At 43.2% G+C, this 24626-nt stretch overlaps 1 protein-coding gene across 7 annotated transcripts in view; it reads left to right on the forward strand.

Moving 5' to 3' along the window:
• The window catches only part of ATP13A3 (ATPase 13A3), a 486442-nt gene that overhangs the window by 278621 nt on the left and 183195 nt on the right, over positions 1-24626 (forward strand). For all 7 annotated transcript variants that reach the window (XM_086944284.1, XM_086944281.1, XM_086944283.1 and 4 more), the window contains 3 exons: positions 18876-18918; positions 21750-21859; positions 22873-22969. In XM_086944284.1, the coding sequence (XP_086800410.1) occupies positions 18876-18918; positions 21750-21859; positions 22873-22969 (250 nt within the window). The remainder of the gene's footprint in view (positions 1-18875; positions 18919-21749; positions 21860-22872; positions 22970-24626) is intronic.

The raw sequence follows: 24626 nt of genomic DNA on the forward strand, positions 1-24626 counted from the left end.
GTCATCACCTCTGCCAGGAGAGTGAGTGAGCTCCTGGCTCTTTCTTCTAAGCCTCCTTTCCATTCTGTCCATCTGGACAAAGTTGTTTTAAAAACTCGTCTTTCTTTCCTGTCCAAAGTTGTTACGGCCTTTCATATCGGGCAGTCCATCACCTTGCCCACCTTCTATCTGCCTCCGCATCCTTCTAAGGAGGAAGAGAGGCTCCACCGTCTGGACCCAAAACGTGCGATCTCCTTGTACATAGATCACACACGCCAGTTCCGGGTGGACTACCAGCTCTTTGTTGGCTACGTGGGCGTGAAGAAGGGGCGGGCGGTGCACAAACGGACCATCTCTGGATGGGTCGTATTGTGCATCAAGGTCTGCTACTCCTTGGCTAAAAAGGAGCCCCCTGTTGAGCTGAGTGCCCATTCCACTCGGGCCACGGCGGATACTACTGCCCTGGGTCGGGGAGTCCCCTTGCAGGACATTTGTCAGGCAGCTACGTGGGCCTCGCTGCACACGTTTGCTAGACACTACTGCCTGGTCAGCCAAGTCCGGAGAGATGACTTTTTCGGCCGTTCCGTTCTCCAGGAATTTTTGGTGTAATCTTGGTCCGCAGACCCACCACCAAGGTTGGTATTGTTGGGGTATCTATTCTAAGGTAAGGAATCTAATACTAGCCGGTTTCTTTCAAATGCATAAGTTACGTACTTTCGGTAACAATATATCTGTAAGAAACAGTAGTTTGTGTTAGATTCCTTACCGCCCCACCCATCCTCCCCGTTTTGCGGACAAATATCTAAGGTTAAGGTATTTCCCTTGAGGGCCCTAGTTTTATGGCACCAGTGTCGGTCTCTGTGTTCTTGGCGCGGAAAGCTATGTACAAGAACTGACGTCCACGCACGAGGGCGGCTTCTAAGTACTCCAACGTCATCCCTGCGACCACAACGGACGCGGAGCCACAGACGACGCCTACCGGCTCACAGGGGTACTGCTACGCAAAACTTTCCGGATCCAGTCTGACGCCTGGGGTTGTTCTAAGGTAAGGAATCTAACACTAACTAGTTTTTCTTACAGATATATCGTTACCGAAGGTAAGTAACTTGTGCTTTTCTTTGAAGACGTGGTTTCTAATTTGAGGTGATTCATGCCCCTCCCCTGAAAACCACAATGCATCAGGATACAGATTCCTCCTCAGAGTGCTTTATTTCATTTTTCGCTAGCCCCGTCAAATATGTTTTGAGTGTTCTGGTATATGGCTATGTATCAAAATAATTTTTCACACTGTAGATTTAGAAAACAGAGGAATTTGCAGCAGCATCAGGATGCCTTTGAAGATCCTTGAGTCCGTTCTTATGAGAGTTACTTTTTTGGTTGCAGGTTATGGAAAGTACTCCATGTAAATTCTGCCAAGCTTGCAGTAATAAGTTTCCATGTTCAGACCATCTGCCTCGGTCGAAACATTTTTTTTGCAAAAAGACAATTCAGCGCCTTTGAAGCAGGAGATGGGCGTACTTGGTAGTTATGCAGAACCACGACTGCACTGAATCTCCTTCAGGTGACATTGCTAAAACATTGAAAGGATTAGAGTAGCCCAACAATTCAGCAGGCCTTTTCAGTAGTCCAAAAGCCCAACCGGAATAGAGCCCAACATCCCTCTTCAGAGTCCTCCGACTCTGAAGACGAAGGATCTCCAGTGCCCCCAATAAAGCCTGCACTTAGGATTAAGACCATGCCTGAGATTTCAGCTACTGACGTGCAGTATTGGTTGCATTACATCACATCCTGCCTTGAAAGGACACGGTCCCAAAACAGAGCGAGGACTGCACCTCTTGGAATCTGCCTCGCAAGAAGCCTCTGCTCAAGGATAAAGCCATGCCTTCGCCAACGTACCTCGTAAAAGGTTGGCAGTCTGTGCCATCAACCATGGTCAAAACTACTCACACAGGCCACAACAGCAGCACAGTGATGTTTAACAAACAATGCAACCAGACATAAGGCAAGGCACCATCTACATTGACCCAAACACAGGGTAAGCCATTGCCTTTTCTCCTCACGACTCTCATCCGCCTTATAAAAAATGTAGGTTCATATGTGGGGAATCTATTTCCATCTGGCCTATCCCTATACCCTAGAAAAGGAAGGCTGACACTGCTGCAGTGCAGCAACCACTTCTGTTTTTACAGAAGCCTTCTTACTTGTACTCTGAGGGAGAAATCTTAATAGAGCTACTGGCCCCCAAACCAAGAGCCAGGGCCATCAGAAAAACAGGAAGACTCCTGGCACGACTATAGAGTAGGTGCCTGTGTCGATCCATCCCTGGCGCTTTACCTTATTAAGGCTTTTTTGCCTAATGCCTTGGTTGTACACAATTATAATTAAGAGCAGAACGTGACAATGCACATTGATCAGCAGGAGGATGATTTTGTCATAGAAACACTTTCAAAGACAGAAGAAAGTAACCAGTACTTTACTATTCTCAAAACCATAACTATGTATGGACAATTTTAAAAGCCCAGTGAAAACTGGGGTGGTTACTCCATGTCATGGAAAAGGATTGTAAACCATCAAGCCAAGATCAGTTTTTCCTTTGTAACTGTAACCCCCAGGCTAGTTACTGATGCATGTGTCTAGGAAAACAGCACTCGTGCATGGCAGAGGGAGCATCTCACCCACTGAAAAGGAAAGTGGAAAAACTACACTGTTGGAAAGGAGGTTGGTACGGGGAACAGCAGCTCGGTGTCATTGTCAGCTCTGGGATCCTGTCAGCGTTCTACCACAAGCGTCCGTGGGAGCAGCAAATGAACTGTTGCAGCCCGTTTTCCCATAAAAAGGAATTGTGCAAGAGACTTAAGTTGTATCTAAAGGGAGTAGTGTGGCGCAGGGGCCAGAGCAGTGAACTACGGAGAACCAGGCTCACGGTTCGATCCCCGGCGGCAGCTCAGCTCAGCATCATGTGACTCTGGGCAATAGCTCACTTTATCTTCCTGATTGACCCCAGCATCTTGAAACCTTAAGGGGTGAAATGTTTGCGCTTTACAAATAGGAATTATTTATTATTTAACTTACATATCAGATGTTTCTTGGACTTAAAAGACATATTCTAGGCAGGTAGATACCAGTAGCCTCAGACAGTCATGCCTGGCTCCGAATTTGTCCAGAGGTTCAACAGAATACCATTTGTTGGCGAGCACCTTATGTACCTCAAGTCCAAAAGATGCTGTAAGAGATTTTAAAAAAGCAAAAGATACAAACATGGCAAAGGGCAGAGGTGTTCTTCAACACTTACAAGAAACGTCGGCTATTGGAAGGTCAAAAGCACCTGGCACCAGTGACTATTAATCTGACTCAGCCACAGCAGTCATTTCAGGCAGAAAGCTGGTTTATGATTTGCTTGTTACTCTAACCAACTGAGGCCTGTTGAAGTCCCCATAACCTACCCCACAATTCAAAGTTTGGCATATGCACAGAAAATTATATAAATATGCACAAACTCTTGGACCAGTAGGACTTGTCAGAGGGGGAAACAGACAGCTAAACCGTTGCCTGCTACAGTTATCTGCGAAAATCCATGCAACGTAATATCTGTCTACAAGCTTTAACGTAGTATAATAACTATACATCCTTAAAGACCTATTGGCTTCCAGTTATGATTTTTACACTAAATTGAGGCCTACTGCTTTGTAAATGTGCATAGTAAAAAGATTAGCCCTATGGCCTCTGACATAACTTTTTCCAATTAACTAATCAATCCTAAAGCTCGCTCACTGGCTTGTCACTATAACCTTGTCAGACCTTACTGTATTCTGCAAAAGCATTCCCACCAATCAGCTATCAGTATACTGTAGTAAAATTATAAATATGTACAGAATGACAGTTGTCAAGAACATTCTACAACCCTTCCTAAAATGGCACAAGAAGGATTCTCAGTGTGAAACTCTTTGAACCTGATGGTTTGTGATGGTGGAAATCAGTGCCAAATCACTTGCCTACAATGGAAATCTGAGATTGTCTGTATCAACATACCTCTCTACAAGCTTTAATACAGTGTAATGACAATCTGTTTTTGATGATTAATTGAAAATGCTGGTTTTAAAGCACAGTAAGCCAGGAACATTAGATGTTTTCAGAAACCTGTGTCAAATGGTGTTTTGAAAGCACCCTGTTCTCTAAAATGAATGAAAACTGAGTAAAAGATGAATTAATTATTTATACATGGGGCAGTGGGTTCTCAGTCATGGCACCTTTTGCGAAATGTTTGGCAAATGAAGCACTTTTAGGCACATTTTACAAACGTTTGTAGTAAAGGAATATGTTTAAAGGCAGTTCTAAGCACATTGGCACATAGTAATGTTTGTGCAGACATTATGCATTTAAGGACATGGTCCTCTTTTGTCAGCACTGTACGAATTGTACTTGGTCCTGTGAGGGAGACAGCAATGGAACTTTCGGAAGGACAAATGGCCAAGGTACATTTGGTGTTGTGCGCATAGGCACAGCCCAGGGAGTGAGTGTTACAGTCTGCCCTCTTCCCCTAGTCACAGGAGCAAGAAATGTATATACACCAAACCAGTCATCATTCTGCATCCTTGGCGACAGAGCTTAATTTATGGAGGTGTACTGCATTGACCAGTCAAAAAGCAAGAAAAGGAAAAACAGGTAGAGAAGCGAGCAACGGGAGACATCCAAGGTAAAACAGTACCTTCAGTAGTAAAAAAAAAAGACATAAACTGTAGGGTGTTGGAAGATAAGAGGCATGGGATGGAATCAAAAGTAGGCAGCCTTGGTATTCACAACCCAGATTTCAGTAGAACCAGCGACTGGCTCCTGAGTGGACCTTTGCTCTTTATTTTTATTTTTTTAATTAACTCTATCTGATCGAGACATCTAGCTGCAGATTCCTTAACTATTGAATTCTCCTCAGGCGCCAGCGGCTAGACTATGTCTGTACTAGATATTAAGTTACCGAAGGTAAGTAACTTTTACGTTTAGACCACTCATCACTGACTGGTGAGTGTCAGTGTTGCATTTTGAATCCAGACAGTCACTCTGTACTTATCTTTCTTTCTCTCTGTGGCCACTTGCACAGTGGTTCCAAATTGTCTCTGTGATTGTCAGGCAGTGCAGTTTAAATGAAGAGAAGCAAGAAAGCTCAACCCCTGAGGGAAAAATACCTTCTCCATTCCTCCACATACAGCAGGGCTATACTGACTGACGCACCACTTTTCTGCACTCTGACAGCAGTGCTCGAAAAGGTGTATTCATGGAACTCACATTGACTTGCGCAAGCAGGGGTTGAGGTGATTTTGGGCAGCGCTGAGTGGTCATTTCATGTGAAAGCTAGAATTTCGCTTGTTGTCTACAAAATAAAGATATGGGGTGGCGATTGCTGATAAGCAGCATTTCCCATCATGATGCCCCCTTGGTGTTGAGGGATTTTAAAAGAACTGTTTTTCAATTAGGACCATGGGCTTCCTTGTTCTTCTGTCCATATTCGTAGTTCTGTGGTTTCCCTGCCTGTCTCCCATATCTTGAGTCCACACATAAGTTTCCCTATGTTATCGCTTCCCAGTGTTGGTGGCTTTGGGTATGTTTCAGTACCCGTGTCAATGTCCCAGTGTTGTCAGTCACAATGTCTATCTGACCCTGTTCATGTGTCAGTGTCCATATGTCAATATATTTGTATAAGTGCTGTTCATGTGTCATTTTACTAGTTTCAGTATCAATTTGTTACTGTCCCAAAGCCAATTTTGCCATCTCACGGTTTGTGTCATTGTCTCAGTAACCTAATATCAGTGTGCCCTTGCAAGTTTTACTGTCCCAATGTCCATCACTCATTGTTCAATGGTTGTGTTTGTCGATGTGCGGATGCACTCGATGGCCATTCTGGTGTTCCAGTGCCATTACCTCCATACCAATCCTCTTGGGTTGACATCTTTGCGGCGGTGCACCCCCTGTTAATCAGTATCTATCTGCAAGTGTGGGAGGCCTAGTGTCTATGACCCTCCCTGGTATTTCCCTGTGCCAATGTATTTTCTCCAATGCCATTGACATAGTGCCAGTTCCATTATGCTGGGAGTCCTGGACTCCTGTCACTCCCTAGTGTTGGCTTCAGTACCCCTGTTTCATAGTATCCCTGTTTCAGATCACAGTGCTGGTATCATTGTGTCTGTGTCTCTACTTTAGTGTTTATGTGCTGCGTGTCACTTTTCTCCGAGTTTTTGTACGTGTTAGTGCATATCTGTCAGTGTCTATATTCCCCCCGCCAGTGCTCCAACATCAATGCCGTTTATCTATCTCCCCACCATCCAGTGTCCAAGCCTAATGTCCCGATTTCCCCATCTTTCAACGTTAGTCGTCCCATTGCTGATGGTCACTGCGAAAGTTCGTCTGTGGCATTATTACAGACACCGAAGACAAAATGGGGACATTGACATTCTAAAACTGGCTCAAGGGAAGAGTCCTCCTTTCAAGGTGTCAAGTGTCTGTGTACCCAGATAGGGTCGCAGTGGCAGTAACACTTGGCAGTGTTCCAGTGCTCACTGTCTCCAATGTCACGAGTTAACACCCATGTCCCTTTGCCAGCGTATTGAATGTATATACCACTTACTACCCCTGATGAGGTGTTGCCTTCCTTAATGGCAGACAGCATGCTTCTTCGGTTAGCGAGGAGTCTGTTCTTATTGGTTAGTGTTGGTTATTGGGATTAGCCTTGTGCGTTCAAGCAAGCCATTTCATGCATTTACTCTGGTTTCTTTGTGTTAGATTACAATAATAGGAGTCCTGTAGTCTCATTAGTGAGGGCGAGGGGAATTCGAGTTCATGTGTATGGTTTGAGGGGTTCATGGAGGAGCGGGAAGGAGATTAGGTATTGTTAGGTTCCAGGGGTATGATTTGTAAAGAAGGAAGATTTGGGATCTTTGAAATAAGTTGTGGGCAATTTGGAGAAACAAACAGGAGATTTAGGAAAGCATGCATGTGACTTAGAGTAGGCTGCCCTCCCATTGTAATGGCCATGGCTGTCCCATTCCCTTCTTAAAACGTAACATTGTCCTCGTTCGGCTCAGGTGGACACGTTTGAATCACTCCATTTGTGTCCCAGCCAATTTTTTTCCTAGGAAGTAATCTTACTTGTTGCTATTGTTGCTATCAGAAAAGTGAGTGAACTTCTGGCTCCATTTAGTCGAAGAACCCTCCATGCATATACGGAAAGGCCAGGTTTTGCTATGCACATACCCTCATTGCGCTTTGTACTGTGTAGACTACACTTGGTCCATCAGAAAGACCAAAAATCAGTTTAAGGCTTTTTGCCCAACCACATTGTGGTGACCTTATCTCAAAGGCAGGCCTTGCTAGGTGGATTGTAATGTACTCTCAACTGTGTTATGTCGAAGCCAACCTCACGCTACGTGCCTCGACTACCGCACAGTCTGCTTGCAAAAAAAAAAAAGACACATTGGCATTCTTGCAAATAGCCCACTAGCAGATATATGCAATGCTTCTGTTTGGCAGGCTGTCCACACACTCACCGCACACTATTGTGTGGAAATTTCTGCATGCCAAATACCACAGGTCGGGCTGACAGTACTTTAAGTCATGTTCAAGGTGTTTTCTACTTCTGCACACGGGCCACCTCTTTGGGGATTTGGGTACTACTTAATCAGTCTTAACTCGTCATATCAGCTTCAGTAGCACATGCTGCAAACAGGAAGTTGCACTTACCTGTAACAATTGGCTTGCAGCTTGTAGTGCTGTAGAAAAATATGCACACTATCCACCTTCCCAGATTGTGTATGTATCATTCATTTGTTTCAACTTACTCTTATTTATTTATTTATTTATTTATTTATTCAGAGTTTTATATAGCGCGAACAAGATCTTTACAGATATCAGAGCGCTTCACAGAAACAGCGGTGGGGATAGCATGAAGGTGACGCAACATAATATTGGGTGCAATGTAAAATTCAGTAGCATGATCGGATGGCAGTCATAATACAACATAATATTACTCAACATATATATATATATAGACGCAACATAATATTGGGTGCAATATAAAATTCGGTAGCATGATCGGATGGCAGTCATGTTCTAATAAAAGATCAATAAACAATCAAATAAGCGATAATATAAGACGCTACTGAGTCTTTCATACAACTACGATAAAAGTCAGGAGAACTAATGCTAAAGGGATTGCTTATGCCAGTATCTAAAAGTTACGGGGAGCAAAGGGGACGGGCATCGAGATTCAGTAGGCTAACGTGAATAGTCTAATAATAGATATTTAGTGAGTAGTATAAAAGGATCGACTATCCATCATGGAATTATGGCAAACAAGAAGAATAAACGAATTTAGATCCTGAATAATATGACATTATTTGACATTAGACAAACATGTAACCAGTAATACCTAAGCGGTGCGAAGTCTCTGAGCAACAAACATTAAAGTTCAGGTGAACTTAGCCATGAGGATGGCTTTCACCTCTTTCTTAAAGACGGCCGTGGAGGAGATAAGCCTGGTTTCAGGAGGGAGTGCGTTCCAGATCCTAGGTGCCATTCCTGAGAAGCAGCGTTTGTATGTTTTTTCCTTCCGGAATCTGCAAGGTTTCAAGAGTAGATTTTTTGTACTTCTATTGGATCTCGAACCTCCTGATATAGTCAGCTTTTGAGTGAGGTAGTTAGGTGCCTTGTGGTGTACGGCAGCGTGTGTCATCACAGCAATTTTCAGTTGTATTCTGGCTTCAAAGGGCAGCCATTTCAGAGATTTCAAGTCAGGGGTAATATGAGGGTGTTTTCTTGAGCCCGTAATGAGTCTCGCGGCAGCGTTCAAGGAGGCTCTTAGGGGTGCAGTTGTAGCTAGACGGAGACCACTGAGGGTCACAATTCCATAGTCTATGCGGGGGATGACGAGGGCTTGTACTGCATTTTGGAAGTCTTTGGCTGGGAGGAAGGGTTTCAGCTTCCTCAATGTGTTGATATGGAAATTGGCTCCTTTCGTTGCTTTGCTAATGTGCTGTTGCATGTTGAGCTTTGCGTCAAGTGTGACACCTAAGGATTTCGCGGACTCCACGATGGTGGGCCGGACATTGAATGCTGTTAGGTGGTTGAGCCAAAGTTGGGTGGTGGTAGATTTCGCAGGGGGTGCTATCAAAAGGAACTCAGTTTTCAGAGCATTTAGTTTGAGGTGATTGTCGGCCAACCACGATTGGGTCTTTATAAGAGTGTAGTTCAGGAGTTTGATATCTTCCGGGGATTGTACCTTTAGGTAGAGTTGAGTGTCATCGGCATACATATGGAAGCATACATTGGATGCTTGGAGCAGGGTGGCAAGTGGCTCCATGATGAGGTTGAACAGTGTGGGTGAAAGGGAGGATCCTTGTGGAACGCCTAAGTCTACTGGCACAGGCGAGGACAACACATTGTTGATCTTGAACATCTGAGACCGGTTATGTAGGAAGGAAGTGAACCACTTGAGAACAGTCACGGATAAACCCATTCTAGTGTTTAGCAGCTCAAGGAGGTTCTCGTGTTTGACCGTGTCAAAAGCTGAAGAAAGGTCGAGAAGGATGAGGAGGCATGACTCATTGCGATCAAGCATTTGGAGGGCGTCATCGATTATGTGAGTCATGGCCGTTTCCGTGCTGTGCTTCGCTCGGAAGCCTGATTGATGAGGGTTGAGGAGATCAAACTTATCAATGTGTTTTGTTAGTTGAAGTTGCACACATTTTTCCAGCAGTTTGGCCAAGGTGGGGATGTTTGTGATGGGACGGTAATTGTTTAAGTCAGACGGGTCAGCTGTAGGTTTCTTGAGTATGGGCGTGACTTGCCCCACCTTGAGTGAGTCAGGGATGAGACCTTGTTGAAGGGAGCTGTTAATGATTTTAGTCCAGAGTGGGAGGAGCATGGTGGTGAAGTCTTTTACCGCGTTAGCAGGCAGGGGGTCTGTGAGGTGATTAGAGGGCTTTAAGGTACCGAGCAGTCTGCGTATTGCATCTTCAGAGTAGATGTCGAATGAAGCCCACGATGCGCTGTTTTTTGGCTGAGTGTTAGACATTCTGATGTGAACAGGGTGTTGGCTTACGTCATTGAGGAGATCCTTTTTTATGTTGTCGGTCTTTAGCTTGAAGAAGGCGGAAAAGTCTTCACTGTGTGGGATATCGCTTGTTGGGTTGTTTGGTTGCAAGGGTTGCGGCTTTGTTTGACTTTTGACTAGTTCGAAAATCAACTCTTGAAAACATGCTCTTACTTTCTTAAGACACCAACCCTATAATGCTTTGCTTCTCTACAGTTATTCTAATTGTGGAAAATGCAATCCGAGAGGGTGTGTATCCTGGTGCATTATGGGTTTCAGGGGAGATATGAGTCTCCTCAAACCACTTCTTTAAAGAAAAGCAACTTGTAACATTCCACGCCAACACTAGATGGCAGGAGTGTGTACAGCAAACGAGACTACAGCGCTACAAGCTGCAAACCGATTTTTACAGGATAGTAACATTTTCTTTCCAGCGTTTTCTGACAGGGCACACATTCTGTCTGCTTCTCTACCTAAACTTTATGTCTTTCAGCTTACCCTAAAGAAAGCTTATGTGGACTATGCAGCACCTGTGCTGTTCTCTGGAATTTAACCGTGGAAGTGAATATTGGGGTGCCCACCTTAACTTGATTTTTTTCTCTAAGGAAAACTATTGGCAATATGGCAAGATCTGGAAAGTAGTAGTGATCTGGAGTATACTATTAATGCATCATTTCTGAAATAAATCCTTATGTTTGCAACATCCACCCAGGAGGTGCAACTCTGAGTGAAAAAGCGAGTGATGAAATATGTGGAGCATTTTGACAGATGACCAAGTACCCATCAACCTCTAAGAAAGTCTTTATAATGGAAGTAGAAAAAGCACTACACATTTAACCGGTACATGCATCAATCTCGGCATTTGCGATTCCTTAATTGCGATTTTTAAGGAATCGCAATTAAGGAATTGCAAATGCCTATGAATTAAGAAATCGCTAAATAAATTGCGATTTTTTAAAATTCCTTAATTGCGATTAGCATTTTGCGAATCGCAATTAAGGAATCCCTTCCCATTCATTCCTATGGGCCTAGAGGCCCGTAGGAATGAATGGGAAGACAATCTCAATTTGCAATTCGCAATTAGCTAATCGCAAATTGAGATTGCGATTTCAAGGGTGCAGGGGTGTCCAAAGGACACCCTGTTGCACCCCTGAAATCAAACAATGCACATATGTTGTGTACACACATGCCCTAAGGGCATGTGTGTGGACAACATGAAAGTTAAAAAAAATGCACAAATTGGCATATTTCTAACATTTCGCAAAATTACCATGAGGTCCAACCTCATGGTAATTTTTTCTCTCTAATTGCGATATCGCAATTTTGTTCAGTTTCATGCATTGCTTTTAAGGAATCGAAAATTGCAAAAATAGCGATTTCTTCACTTTTAGGATGATGCATCCCAAATAGTGATTTGGGAATCTCAAACGGCCGAATTTTGCGATTCCCACCGTTTGCGATTCCTAAATCGCTTGATGCGTGTGCCTGTTAAGTCCCTTAGAATCTTTAAGTAATGGAAGAAGTAAAACAACTAAAATATTGCATTATGTGGTCTTTAAGTAATTCAGAAAGGTACCTTAAAGTATCTGGAACACCATCCTAGCCCATATCTGCCCTCCCTCTTGCAAGGCGCTGAATATTCAATTCTTCAAGCATCGTCATGCCATGAGATAACCACCCGGATGCTGAACCACTCCTGAACTGTGGCTGCTCCCGCCCTTCCCTATTCCACAAACTCTTCCACCCACAGCTCTGCAAAACTCTGCTTCACGCAAGTATGACTGCACCATCTCTGACACATTTAATAATCTCTTGAGTTTGCATTGATTTGTTTTGAAGCAGTAAAACCCTAAAGCCTTATGCATTGATAGCTCTTTACTGTTAAACTACTCAATAGAAATAATTTCACCTCTCTTAGAAAAATAAATTAATTTTCTTTAATCTGATACCAAGGGATAACTGCTTTTATTTAAGACACAATTATCCAAGTATTTCACTTCAGGCAAGTTAGGGAGGGGGCATGTGACTGTCAACCAAGCCACCAACGCCCTTTGCGACAACTGAAATAATTGACCAGATATTTAAAAAGGGTTGTCTGCCAAACAGAGCAAATGAAGGCACATTTTTTTGCATTGAGGTGGCTTCCAGCTAAGTGAAAAATGAAATTCAAAGTTTTTTGCACCTTGCACAAAGCCTCATTTATTCAAGTGCCTGAAATGCCCGCGCATCCATTTGCTCCTGCTTGGAAGAACCACTCCAATAAAGCTCTTTGTATGGCCATAAAGGGTGAAAAGTAATATACAATAAGGAAGGATCATCCGTGTGTTAGGGAGTGTGCTTTTGGACTACTTGGACATGGTGTGACGGTCGCCCTCAAGTCCTCGTCAATGCAGAAAGAACTGTTAACCTTTCCTTTTAATACAATGATCTTCCTGTTACTTCAGCAAAACGTCTGCCCTCCTCCTCCTCTCCCTCCTCCTCCTCCTCTCACAAAGTTTGGATCCTATCCCGCCACTGCTCTTTACTCAGCCACAGCCCCCATCTCATATTAAATGGTTGAGTTCCCATAGGAACGCAGAACTCTGTCTGAAACATTTTCCAGGTAGTGCTTCGACTTACACGAAATTTATTTGCGAAATTATGCAAATGGTAGCATCCAGAAACAAAAAGTTAAATCCACATTGCTCATATCGTGGTCCACTCATTTTCGGTTATTTATTACCCATTTTTATATGTCATCAATCTTTCAACTTGCATCAGCCATCACATTTCGCTGTAGATCCACTTTATCAAGAGTTCAAATTTCTTTTGGTAATTCTCAATCTTTTTCTCAAAAATTCATGATAAAAAGGCCAATTTTGCATTTACCCTTTTCAAATCCTTTATGTACATATTTTTCTTCATGCATTGATTCGGTAACCACCTTCTATTCGTGCTATTAAAAAAAAATCTCGTTTTTATCGACAAAAACACAACTCTTCTGTCCTAGGCTCCGCTTTGTTAGAAGATTCTTCTATCTAAAAGAAAGTTTGTGAATCAGTTTTCTTTCCCCAGTTTGCACAATTCACAGTGCACAGAGTCAGTCTAAGTTCATGGACTTCATATTTTTTCCATGTTGTGTTCACACACCCCTCTTTCCTCTTGGACACTGGTGTGCTGACCAGTTCACAGCTGCTGTCAGTGAGAGAAAATTGGGTCAGGCAAGTTTCCAGGGTGAAATGCGATACATCAGTACAAACGATAATCCAAACAAGTTAATTCTGTGTAAGAGGATGTTTTTCTTACAAGGCGGCGTTACATGTGTGGCATATCCCGTGCTTGTAATAGCCACTGGTTGGTGGAGGGCGAGGGTGAGTATTGATATATATATAATGTCTGTATGTGTGGGTGAATGTGTATTTGTGTATGTGCTTATGTATGTGTATCTGTTTATTGACCATAAGTAGTTCTTATTACCCAACAGGTTGGAGGCCATTATGTTAGATGAAGTGTTATTGCTGGATATGAATCAGTGATCTAGCCTGTCTCTCTGATATCGGAGATGCCTCTAGCATGCTTTTGCTGCCTAGTCTGTTATAGTAATCCCTGTTGGTAACTCTCCCCCAGTGAGTTAGACTAATGTTTGCAGGGCAATATTTAAAGGTGTAATTGGACGCTGGGATTAGTATTACTGACTGTCCTTTTATTCGGCCATGCTAAACTAATGATGGCAAAGCCCGTAGACCTGGACTTGACAAGCTTGCAGATAAAAAAAAGAAATTTCTTCTTTGCAGACATTAAAAGAAGTACAAAAGTAAGTGTTAAAATGAAATAATTCTAAAGGTGAGTGCATAGGTTATTTTTTACTTAAAAAAAAAACATATCACCCCCCCCAAAAAATAAATCCTAACATGAAAGCAAAGATTGGCCTACCAGCCGTGCCACTGAAGTTTTCTACTTTCTAAGTGGATGAGCACATGTGCAAGAGAATTGCTGTCACTGTGGGCTGGCTCTCTCCTCCATACTGTAGGCAGAGGTGAACTGAAAGCAAAATGTAAATGACACTAGAACAGAGAAGTGGATGAAGAGGTCTGACCAGAAGCATCTCTATATGTATGTGTGTGTGTGTGTGTATAAAAGATATTTATATATGAGTTTTTCAAAATATGTTCTTAGCGAACCTAAAGCTGGCAAAAGCACTATGAACTCATTTGAGATGGGGCTGCATCCAGCCCCATGAAGCCATTTGCACAGCGTCATGCCGCCCCTGGCGTGCATGTATTTTCGAAGGTTATTTAACCATTTATCAGTAGTATTCCAAATGTTTCCTCTTGTTTTTAACTTCTCTTCAAACATTTTCATCTAATTTTTTTCAAATCCACAAAACCGATTAACGTGCCAATTTCCAGTTTTCTACTATTCAAACTGTGCCGATCCTGGCCTCTTGTAAGAATATGAATAATGCAATGTTCATCACAGGCAGTTTTTATTTCATCATCAAACCCAATGCATTTCGGGCCTTTAGGGGCCCTTCTTCGGGGGTCACTACAATTAATAATAGAAGAATCGACATTAGCACCAATATTCTTGAATACATGTATACTTCCAACAAGATTTCATCAATATTGCGCTTTTTCTGCGTCATATGTAGTTTGTGCATTGCATCTTACTTTACACATCTCCCCTTGTAATATATCCATAGCATACCCATCTTTCAAATATATCTTTCACCCGCTATGACTCTCCATTTCTACATCACTTTTGACAATTCCCAGATGATCCCAATCACTTTCTCTCCCTTCGCTATAGCCATCCCCCAACCCTCTAATTCACGTGTGAAACATCCCTTTCTCAAAGCGTGCTAGCTGCAAAGTTACCGCTGTTTTGAGGGTTTATAAAAGCTTGTGAAACAGGCATATTCTACATCATTCTTCCACTGCTCTCATGATGTTTAAACGGCAAAGTGACTCATCAAGTCAAAAACCTCTCTTCCACCCAACTTTACTCCGTACATGCTGTGATCAATATTAAAACCTGCAGTCCATGCCTTTCTTCCTCGAGCTGTTAGTCCGTTACCTGCTGCCTCCCTCTTCTTAAGTCTCACTCCCCGTGCGATCTCCCTCCCAATTAAGTATGCGTTCAAGATCCCCGCCCTGTTGTGTCTACCAACCATTACCAACTACAACTCCCAACATGCATATCTATAGTCCAGCGCTTTGTCGTTGCGTGTTACTGTTCTTTTTAAAAAAAATGATGAATGAAAAATGTATCACAATTCTTTGTTCCGTGTCCAAATTAGTTTGTGCTGGTTCCATACCACTTGTGATGAACCATGTTCTTCCGTCGTATTGCGTGGATTTCAAAGTTCTTTTTCATCTTGCTTTTCATTTTCATTTCTTCATATGCGGGTGCATTCCTTTAGGGTGGGGCTTTAGTATAAACGTCCAATTAGTGAAGGGATGCACACCCTATTTTACGTTTGCCTTGTATTCTTCAAGTTATTCATACCTTTGTTTAGTTTGCTTGCAGAACGGTTATTTGGCCTGCCCCATTGCCGTTAGAAAAATAAACTGATGGCCGAGTTTTTTTCGGCAAAAATCGAAAAAATTCTGGCCTCCCTACCGGCCCCCTCCACCCCCCAAGCATGCTCTATCACCTCACCTCTCCAAGACGCCCCGAGACTATGCACCTTCCCCCAAATCACCACTGAGATGTTTCTAAACATCTTACATACAGTAAAAAGGGTGCCCCGTCAGACCCAGCCCCGATCAGTAAACTCACACTGGTTGCTTCTACTGTAGCCCCCCCTCTTACCAACCTGGTTAATGCCTCTTTCAAAACTGGCACGGTCCCGGCGAACTGGAAAAAAGCTACGGTCAAGGCTCTTATAAAAAAAAACGCATCTAGACCCCATGGACCCATCTAATTTTAGACCTATCTCACTGCTGCCGGCCATCAACAAAATTGCCGAACGTGTAGCAAACCAACAACTCTCCTGGTTTCTGGAAACCAACCACCTCCTCCGCCAGTCTCAGACAGGTTTTAGACCGGGACAAGGGACCGACACGCACTGTTAGCCGTGGTCGAAGAAACTAGGAGCATTATGGACGCAGGAGGATCAGTGGCAGTGATCCTCCTCGACCTAAGTGCCGCCTTCGACACGGTGGACCATGCAACCCTTATACACCGGCTCGGTCTGACAGGAGTGGTGGACTCCGCTTTAGCCTGGATTAAATCCTTCCTCGAAGATAGATCCTTTCAAGTGTCAGATGGGTACACCACCTCCAAGGCTCAGTCACTCAAGTGTGGGGTTCCTCAGGGATCTTCCCTGAGCCCCACACTTTTCAATGTTTACATGGCCCCCCTCGAGGATGTTGTCAAACCTTTTGGCATTAAAACTATAATGTACGCCGACGACACACAGCTGGTCGTTTCCCTCAACCAATCAGACAATTCCCTCCCCAATCTATCTAGTTGTCAAGAGAAGGTGTACCAGTGGATGTGTGACTCCCGGTTAAAACTAAACGGTGATAAATCAAAAATACTCCTCCTGGGAAATCCGAACAAAATCCCCACATCCCTTCCCTGGCCGCCATGTATGGGAACTCTACCAACCCCCAAAACCGAGGTAAAAAGTCTGGGGATATGGCTGGACCAGGATCTCAGTTTCAAGACTCAAGCCAGGAAAACTGCGGGAACCTGTTTCAGCCTCATAAAGATGGCACGAAAAATCCTCCATCTGATCCCCTCCCAATCCAGGAAACTCCTGATGCAGGGGCTGGTGAACTCCAGATTAGATTACGGCAATGTGTTGTATCTGGGGGCTCCAGCCTCTGTAGTCCACAGACTACAATGTGCACAGAATGCGGCTGCAAGAATCTTAACTGGAACCAAAGCGAGGTGCTCGGCCAAACCAGCCCTCAGAAACCTGCACTGGTTGCCAGTGAAAGAACGGGTCAAGTTCAAAACCCTGTGCATTTCCCACAGAATAATGCATGACGAAGGCCCCCCCATTCTTAGACCACTTCTGAAACCGCACCAGTCCAGTAGACAACTAAGATCCAACTCCCTATCTCTCGCGAACGTCCCTAGGATTAGGAAGACTAGAACTGGCGGTCGCCTGTTCTCTTACAATGCCCCCAGATTGTGGAACTCCCTCCCACTCTCTCTGATGCGAGAACACAATCACCTTAGTTTCCGGAAGCAACTAAAAACCTGGCTCTTCCCTTGATTACCTCTCCCCTGCTTCCCCACCTTGCTGGATCTATGGTCACTAGCGCTGGGATGCCCTAGGGTAGCTATGCGCTCTATAAATCCCAAATCAAATCAAAATCATTTGAGATGGGGCTGCATCCAGCCCCATGAAGCCATTTGCACAGCGTCATGCCGCCCCTGGCGTGCATGTATTTTCGAAGGTTATTTAACCATTTATCAGTAGTATTCCAAATGTTTCCTCTTGTTTTTAACTTCTCTTCAAACATTTTCATCTAATTTTTTTCAAATCCACAAAACCGATTAACTTGCCAATTTCCAGTTTTCTACTATTCAAACTGTGCCGATCCTGGCCTCTTGTAAGAATATGAATAATGCAATGTTCATCACAGGCAGTTTTTATTCAGCACTATGAAGCCATAGATCTTACAGAAGCCCTTCGTTAAACATCAGACTGACATTTGTACTAATGCTATTGCTTTAGGTATAGTTGCTGCACTTTCTAAAATCAGACTTCCCTGAAGGCAAATCAATGTGTTACTCTGACCCATCTAGTAGATAACCTTATTTTACCCTGAGCAATTCAGCCAGTGTGTGCCATTTAGGATGCAAGTAGGGAGCACACACTGCTATGATACAGACTGGCAGCAAGTGGGTACCTTATGATCTCTGCACTCGAGAACAACTTATCTCTGTAGATTCTTGAACCAACATGCTATTGTGTAACAATGTTATTGGGCGCTGTTCAAACAAGCTGCGGGTGCACATTGCTGTTACCCTGGGTATTCCATTGAATGTTTTTTATGCTGTCATGGATAAATATGGTGGGATTAGGGGTGGGCAGAATTGCCTTTTTCCCATCAATGCTAAGCAGAGGCAAAACTGGGGGTAATATCTCTGTTTCCACATTCACCTCCTGTGGACTGGAAAAACAGATTAATGCAGGAGAAATGTCCTGCAGAATAAGAATTCCTTGGTCTGATATTGAGGGATGTAAATAAAAAGGAATTCTCGTGCTTCTTGGCGCTGTCAGTGATCTCCCCTTGTAATTAACGTAACAGTAGTTACGTTACGTTTATTACAATGGTCGGCCTCTGACAGTGGTCTTCAAAAGACATTCCCCCCCCAAAAGGAGAGCTTGAGTATGGCGCTTGCCAGGAGGTCTCTTGAGGTAGGCACTGCACACAGCCAACACTGCCAGGAAAGTTGCTTTGAAGTTCACTGTGAGGGACTGCTCAATATAATTACCTTAATTCAGTTAGTAATAAGGTAAATACACCAACTAGCCCCTCATAGGGTTTCTGAAAGCCACTGTCACTGCCCCCCCAGCTTCTTTTTCTGCATGGAAATTACAGTACCTTAGCGCAGTTTACAGTGCACAAAATCTGCAATGAAATATATCAAATGCCTGTGTAACTAAAACATGGCCTATTCTTTGGTGTTAAATTGTGCTCCATATGAGTGTCAACAAACAATATTTAAGGCAATCAGTCCTATTTGATATTATTAATTGATTGCGTAAAAGGAAAGTATCTTCTAAAGGTGTCATGTGTCAAATGCTTTTGAAAACATTGTTCTTTTTGTCTAAAGAAAGAACTTGAAGACTGATGTTTTTCTTTTCACTTGCTAGTTACTACGTGGGGATGTGTGGAGATGGAGCGAATGACTGCGGTGTAAGTATGTCTCACCTGTTGTATTGGCAGCTCTGTTCCATGCATGTTGTGTATTAAATCCTCCCAAGAATCACACGAAAAGAGAGGCCGGGGTAGGGTGGTGGTAGCTGCCCCAGAAATATTTGTGCGCTATTTGAGTTTACTCAGAAGCAACCTGTCCTTTATACAGTTTACTTGTGTATCATTTATTCATTTAATGAAGAACCATCAATGACCGCTTAACCTGCAAGACTGATTCGTCCCGAGGTGTGATCTCCTTTTGACAAAATAAAAGCAATCTTGCATCTATTGTTAAAACAAATGTTTTTTCTCTCATTGAATTTATGTGGTAGAGGAGATTGCTTCTTGACATGTGCTTAAATTCAGTGAGTATCCTATTACTGCAAAATGTGAAATAGGTTATGGTTTCTCCATCTTCTTGACAGCAATATCATTAGCACCTGGTTCATCTGCATGAGCGTTTGACAATAAGCCTTGAAATCATGAATTCAGAATGCACTGCCTATAGTTGATCACTTCACAATGGAAATGTTACTAACATGTGAAAATAGTTAGTTGCAATTGGTTTGCAATTATGAGCTCATTATTGAACGAGTTACGCCGTAGGTCAGTTGAGGTGCATATTGTTTCAGAACTGAAAATGGATGTGTTGAGTAATTAAATGTATTTCACGAAATTACATACTTATGTTTGCGCTTACCAAAATATTTGGTTATGTATGCACATGCGTGTCTTTGGTAGACAGACATTATTGTGAATATGCTCTGCAGCACTGGGCAGATCCGTCCAGGTTTTTGATATGCACCTCCTAGACAGCCACTTTGCTACACAGCAGCAAATGCTCGAAAGCCACAGTGGCCTTTATGCTTTAAGACAATGCCCCAAGGGCTGAATTGGCTTTAAGGAACAGCCATGTTTTGCGGAACCTATGTCAACGGAACAGTCGTGACTGTGTGTTCCGCCATCCCTCGAGCTTGGCAGCGGACTGGGAATGTGGTAGTCTGTTTCCAGGGGACAACAGGAAAGTGGTCCACCACAGTTGTAAATTGTCTCCCATATATGCCCAGCAAAACTGTTTTGCATCCTTGTATTATAATTCCGAAGCGGGCTTATAAGGTACAGTGCAATTTGCATGCAGATCAAATGGTGTTTCTGATGATGCACTATAGTTTAAAGGCAAAAGCCTGTCTAAATAATCGTGGTCTTGGAATACTAATAGATATAACTGTATTGAAAATGACAACAAATGTAAGCAAGATGTCAAAAGTGTAGTCTTGTGATTAAATTTCCCAGCATCTCATGGTGATTGTTGCCCCCCTCTCCCTTCCCAGATTGCCTGAATTATCTGCCCTTTGAAAAAGTGCAGTTAACCTGTTTGAGCTGAATGAGGCATAGACAAGCTCTGTGTTTGTAGGTTGTTGAACGTAATCAACCGTTTTTTTAATCCTGTTATTTACTAGTTGTATTTCCATGATGTGACTCATTGATACTTGCATACATTTATATGCTTTGCATTAAAAACCAATGACAATATATTTAAGAAAAATAATGTGCCATGTTTGCACTGCCAAACCTTTTAAATGCACCCGGCCCTTGGTTTGGTACCAGTTATTTTTCTGAAATCTACTGTTTGTGATAGTTTATGGACATGGTAAATTTTGTATAATGTGGGTGTACCTAAATTGCTTCTGTACCTCTGTACAGATGCCCAAGTCAGTTTTATTACATTGATTCAATTGCAAGTGTGTTTGTGTTAAATTGGAGTTTGTGTTGTACAAAGGTATAGATTTCTGTTTATATCCATTGATCAGGTGCACTCTAATTTCCCCAACAGAGCACTTGGTGCATTAAACTGTAAATACCATTGCTATAAAAGGAATGCAGAAGCAGGTGCTCAGTTGCAATGTAATGCATTGCACGTTGAGGCCCGGATTTGCAGGGCTCCTCTGGCGGCTCCGAATGAGGAATAATGTGTCGATGTGGTTGTACAGCCCTGATTTGTGCACATTTTCGTAATTTCAGATCTTGTTTCCCTAAACAAATTTCTCCACGGGATATGTGTAGGAACTTGTGTGGGGAGGAAACCTTAGGAGACTAGTCATTTTGCACTACTCTAAAGTTCTAAATTTGGTGTCTGATTTAGGCCTCCAAAATGGCATTCTCTATGCAAACCGGTTTGCAAGGGTGTCGTAGTTATGAGGAGGTCTGGGTTTTCCACTATTAAATATCAGTAGGTCAAACCTGCTGAAATATACCATCTGAAAATACCAGGTAAGTATCAGAGTATGGAAATTGTGGTGCAAAAAGCACTCATTCACATGTTAATCGCCATTGCAATTGGGAAACCTCCTAATATGTCTTATATGTCACACCCATTACATACTTAAACTCTGGGTATTGGTATTTAATACCTTTCATAAATAGCTTTCCATCCAACATCTAATCGAGGCCTTAGTAATAACCCCAGCACTTGGAATGTGAGCCTGACCTTTGTATCTATTTTGTGAACTTGAAAAATGTACAGTTAAATTCAGGGACCCCCAGGCTAGGGTTTGTAAATTATTTTCAGTTGGGATTGCAGGAAGCAACATTTCACGAATTGTTGATAAAAAGACACCAGTCCAAAACAAAACAAAAAAGTTTTAAATGGGAATATGGATAGCTCTACAATTATAGTACTATGTTGTCTAAGCCTCGTCTCCGCTGTCTTGTTTATGAATGTACATACCTTGTGAATCAAAAGATGTTCATTCCATGGCTGTTTATAGTAATTGCATTTTCTACTTGCAGTTGTACTAAAACAGATTCTTAATTCCCATGTGAACTGGTAGGCACTAAAGCGGGCACACAGTGGCATATCACTGTCTGAACTAGAGGCGTCTGTGGCATCACCTTTTACCTCCAGGACGCCCAGTATTGCGTGTGTCCCTAACTTAATTAGGTAAAGCAACAGTTCTTTTCTCCCATCATTACTGTCACCCTTGATTCTATAGTGTAACATTTTAGAGGTTTACCACACCTACCACCTGATCAAATTCAATGTTTTCTTTGTTGGTCTGTCTTATCTACCAGATTTGTAATGTCCTGCTGCAAAATAATTATAAAAATCTACATCTCCCCTTTCTTTTTGTGATCTCAGAATATGTTTTTGTTCATAGAGTTTTCTGTCTTTGTGTGTGTATGAATTTGTACGTGTATCACACCATGGTGATAATTGCCCTTGATTATATGGACAGTCAGGTTGTGGTAGGGGGGGCAGCGGCAAACCTCAGCATGACGGTGTTGAAAATACTGCCATGATGATGTGACCATTCCACGTTGCAACTCTGCAGAGTGGCTAGTGAAGACCGCTCTTGCCAAAGACCCAGAGGTCTGCGAATGTCTGGGATTGCACATCCGTGCAGGACAAATCTTGCACTTCGAAATCACAAGCACCATGATTACCCTTAGGATTGCTATTCCTTGGCAACGCAAACACCCCACGCCCACCACAAAGGGGATTCCGTTGGACGGGTTTGCTAGATATTATGCTTATTAATGAGATGGGAGTAACTGGAGTAGTGTCTCCCTCCTCCTAGCCCTGGGGAGCAGGAGGCAGAAATAGAGCCAGCTTCGACCCAGTGGGTACCCACCCCTTGCACCTTTAAGTCACATGAAACTCGGGGAGCAAAAAACGCCACTCGATTCTAACTTGGCCTAGGCACAGGGGAGGTACTGCCACCTAATTGGGGCTTTCCGCGCTCCACCATTTCCCAATAATTGTCAGCTGGGTGGGGAGTGTCAGTTCCTTGGTGGGAGTGGGCCAACGTCTCTTCGCCAAGGTGAAAATACAGGCCCCACTTTGTAATATGCGTGGTATATATGTGCAAGAAAAACATTTTTCTTGCACATGTGAAAATTATTTCTTGATGTTAAAACTATGAAATTTATTTCTTAATGTTTTTCTTTTCTCAGGGAAGGACGTGCTGCTTTAATAACCTCCTTCTGTGTGTTTAAATTCATGGCCTTGTACAGCATTATCCAGTATTTTTCCGTTACTCTCCTTTATTCTGTAAGTATTTATCTACTAAGACTAAGTTTGATGTGCAACTGTTTGTTCCGATTGCCTTATCTAAATTGTCCTGCATTAAGTACGTAGTGGGAGAGAGAGAGAGCAAGTTCAGCACAGGGACATTGTTTGAAATGTGCGACCTCCTAAATCTTTACCATTTACATTAAATGGTGAAACCAGAGTAGACAGTGTTTCAAATATTCATGTTTTCTCCTAAAAAAGCTATAATTATGTTTATAAGTTTAAAGTGGTTTATTCTTGCTTTTGTTTTCAAAGTTGCAGTAAAAAAGACCCATTTTCTGAAATCATCTTGCTTTTTTATTTTTTTATTTTTTATTTTTGGAAACCTTTATTGTGCATAAACAGCAAACAAATACGGGCCTACAACCATCTGGCCGGCCACAAAACTGTAAGCACTGTTGCAAACCATACGGTACATCGACAGTAGGGTGATACTATTAGACAATCAATTGAGGTTACACTGGACCATGCTGTACTGCCGATACACAGGAAAAGTGAGGTTAATTTAAAGTTTTATAAAAAACAATAACAAGAATTAGGTCCAGGAGAGCCATTGTCCAGTCAGTCCCACTACAGAACAGGTAGTCAGCAATCAGCAGGCGAGTCCCATGGGACAGGGTAACGTTGCAATCAAACTAGTGGCATCGCAAAGGTCACAACAGGATAATTAAGCAAGCACTACGACGAATGCAGACAGGAACCCACCCAGCTTCAAGCCAAACAATAGCCCAAGGACAGAAAGAAGACGAGAAAAGGTGAAAGAAAAGAAGAAAATGAAGGCCCATAGAAACGAAAAAACGTACATTTAAATCCCCCCACCCTACACGCATGCAGAGGCTACGGCCTTCCCCCCCCTCCCCCCCCCCCCCCTTGCAGTGTGTCTGTCGCCCATTAGAATACCCGAAATGTAGAAACAAGAGACAAAGGAAAGAAAAAAGAAGGAAATAACCCATACTAGAAAGCCGGAGGAGGGCCCAACACAGTCGTTCCCGGTCAATCCCACCATGCAGTCCATCCCCACCCCGTGAAATAGAGAAACAATAACAGTCTCATTTACGGTATGAAACGGGGCGAGACATCCCGGTTCGCACATTCCAACGCGTAGTTATAAGTGTTCCAATCCGAGTCCCCGCCAGCCTGTCAGTCCCGGTCATTAAACAGAGTTTTTCAGCCCTGGCCAGAACGCGACAGTCCCCCTAAGCACAGCGTCCGAGGAGGGCTCGATCCAAACATGGCCGGGAGGTAAAATGGCCACCGTCGATGAAGAAGTGGGAGGTAGGGACAAAATGGAGGTCCACAGGCATCAGCCGAGCCACAGGCAAGCAGGAAAAGTACCCCCAAACTCACAAATCGACATACATTCCGTCGCTGGGAAAGAGGTACTTGGGAGGCAGCAAGCTCAGGGGGATACAGTTGCAGCGTGAATGGAGGTTGAGGAAACAGCAACATCCCAACAAACAAAGTCTCGGACTCCGTTGGTATTTGTAACAATGTATCCCCAGTAGGACTGTCGGACTGCCATTCACAGGAGTCGTGGCATAGAGAGATAATCCTCACCTCCCTTTCAGTGCTCGGCACCTCGACATCCCCCTCCGCGACTGACCAAGTCGATTCCGTGCAGCGCCGAGAGTTGGCC

Source organism: Lissotriton vulgaris, chromosome 11, assembly GCF_964263255.1.
Source record: "Lissotriton vulgaris chromosome 11, aLisVul1.2, whole genome shotgun sequence".
Lineage (NCBI taxonomy): Eukaryota > Metazoa > Chordata > Amphibia > Caudata > Salamandridae > Lissotriton > Lissotriton vulgaris.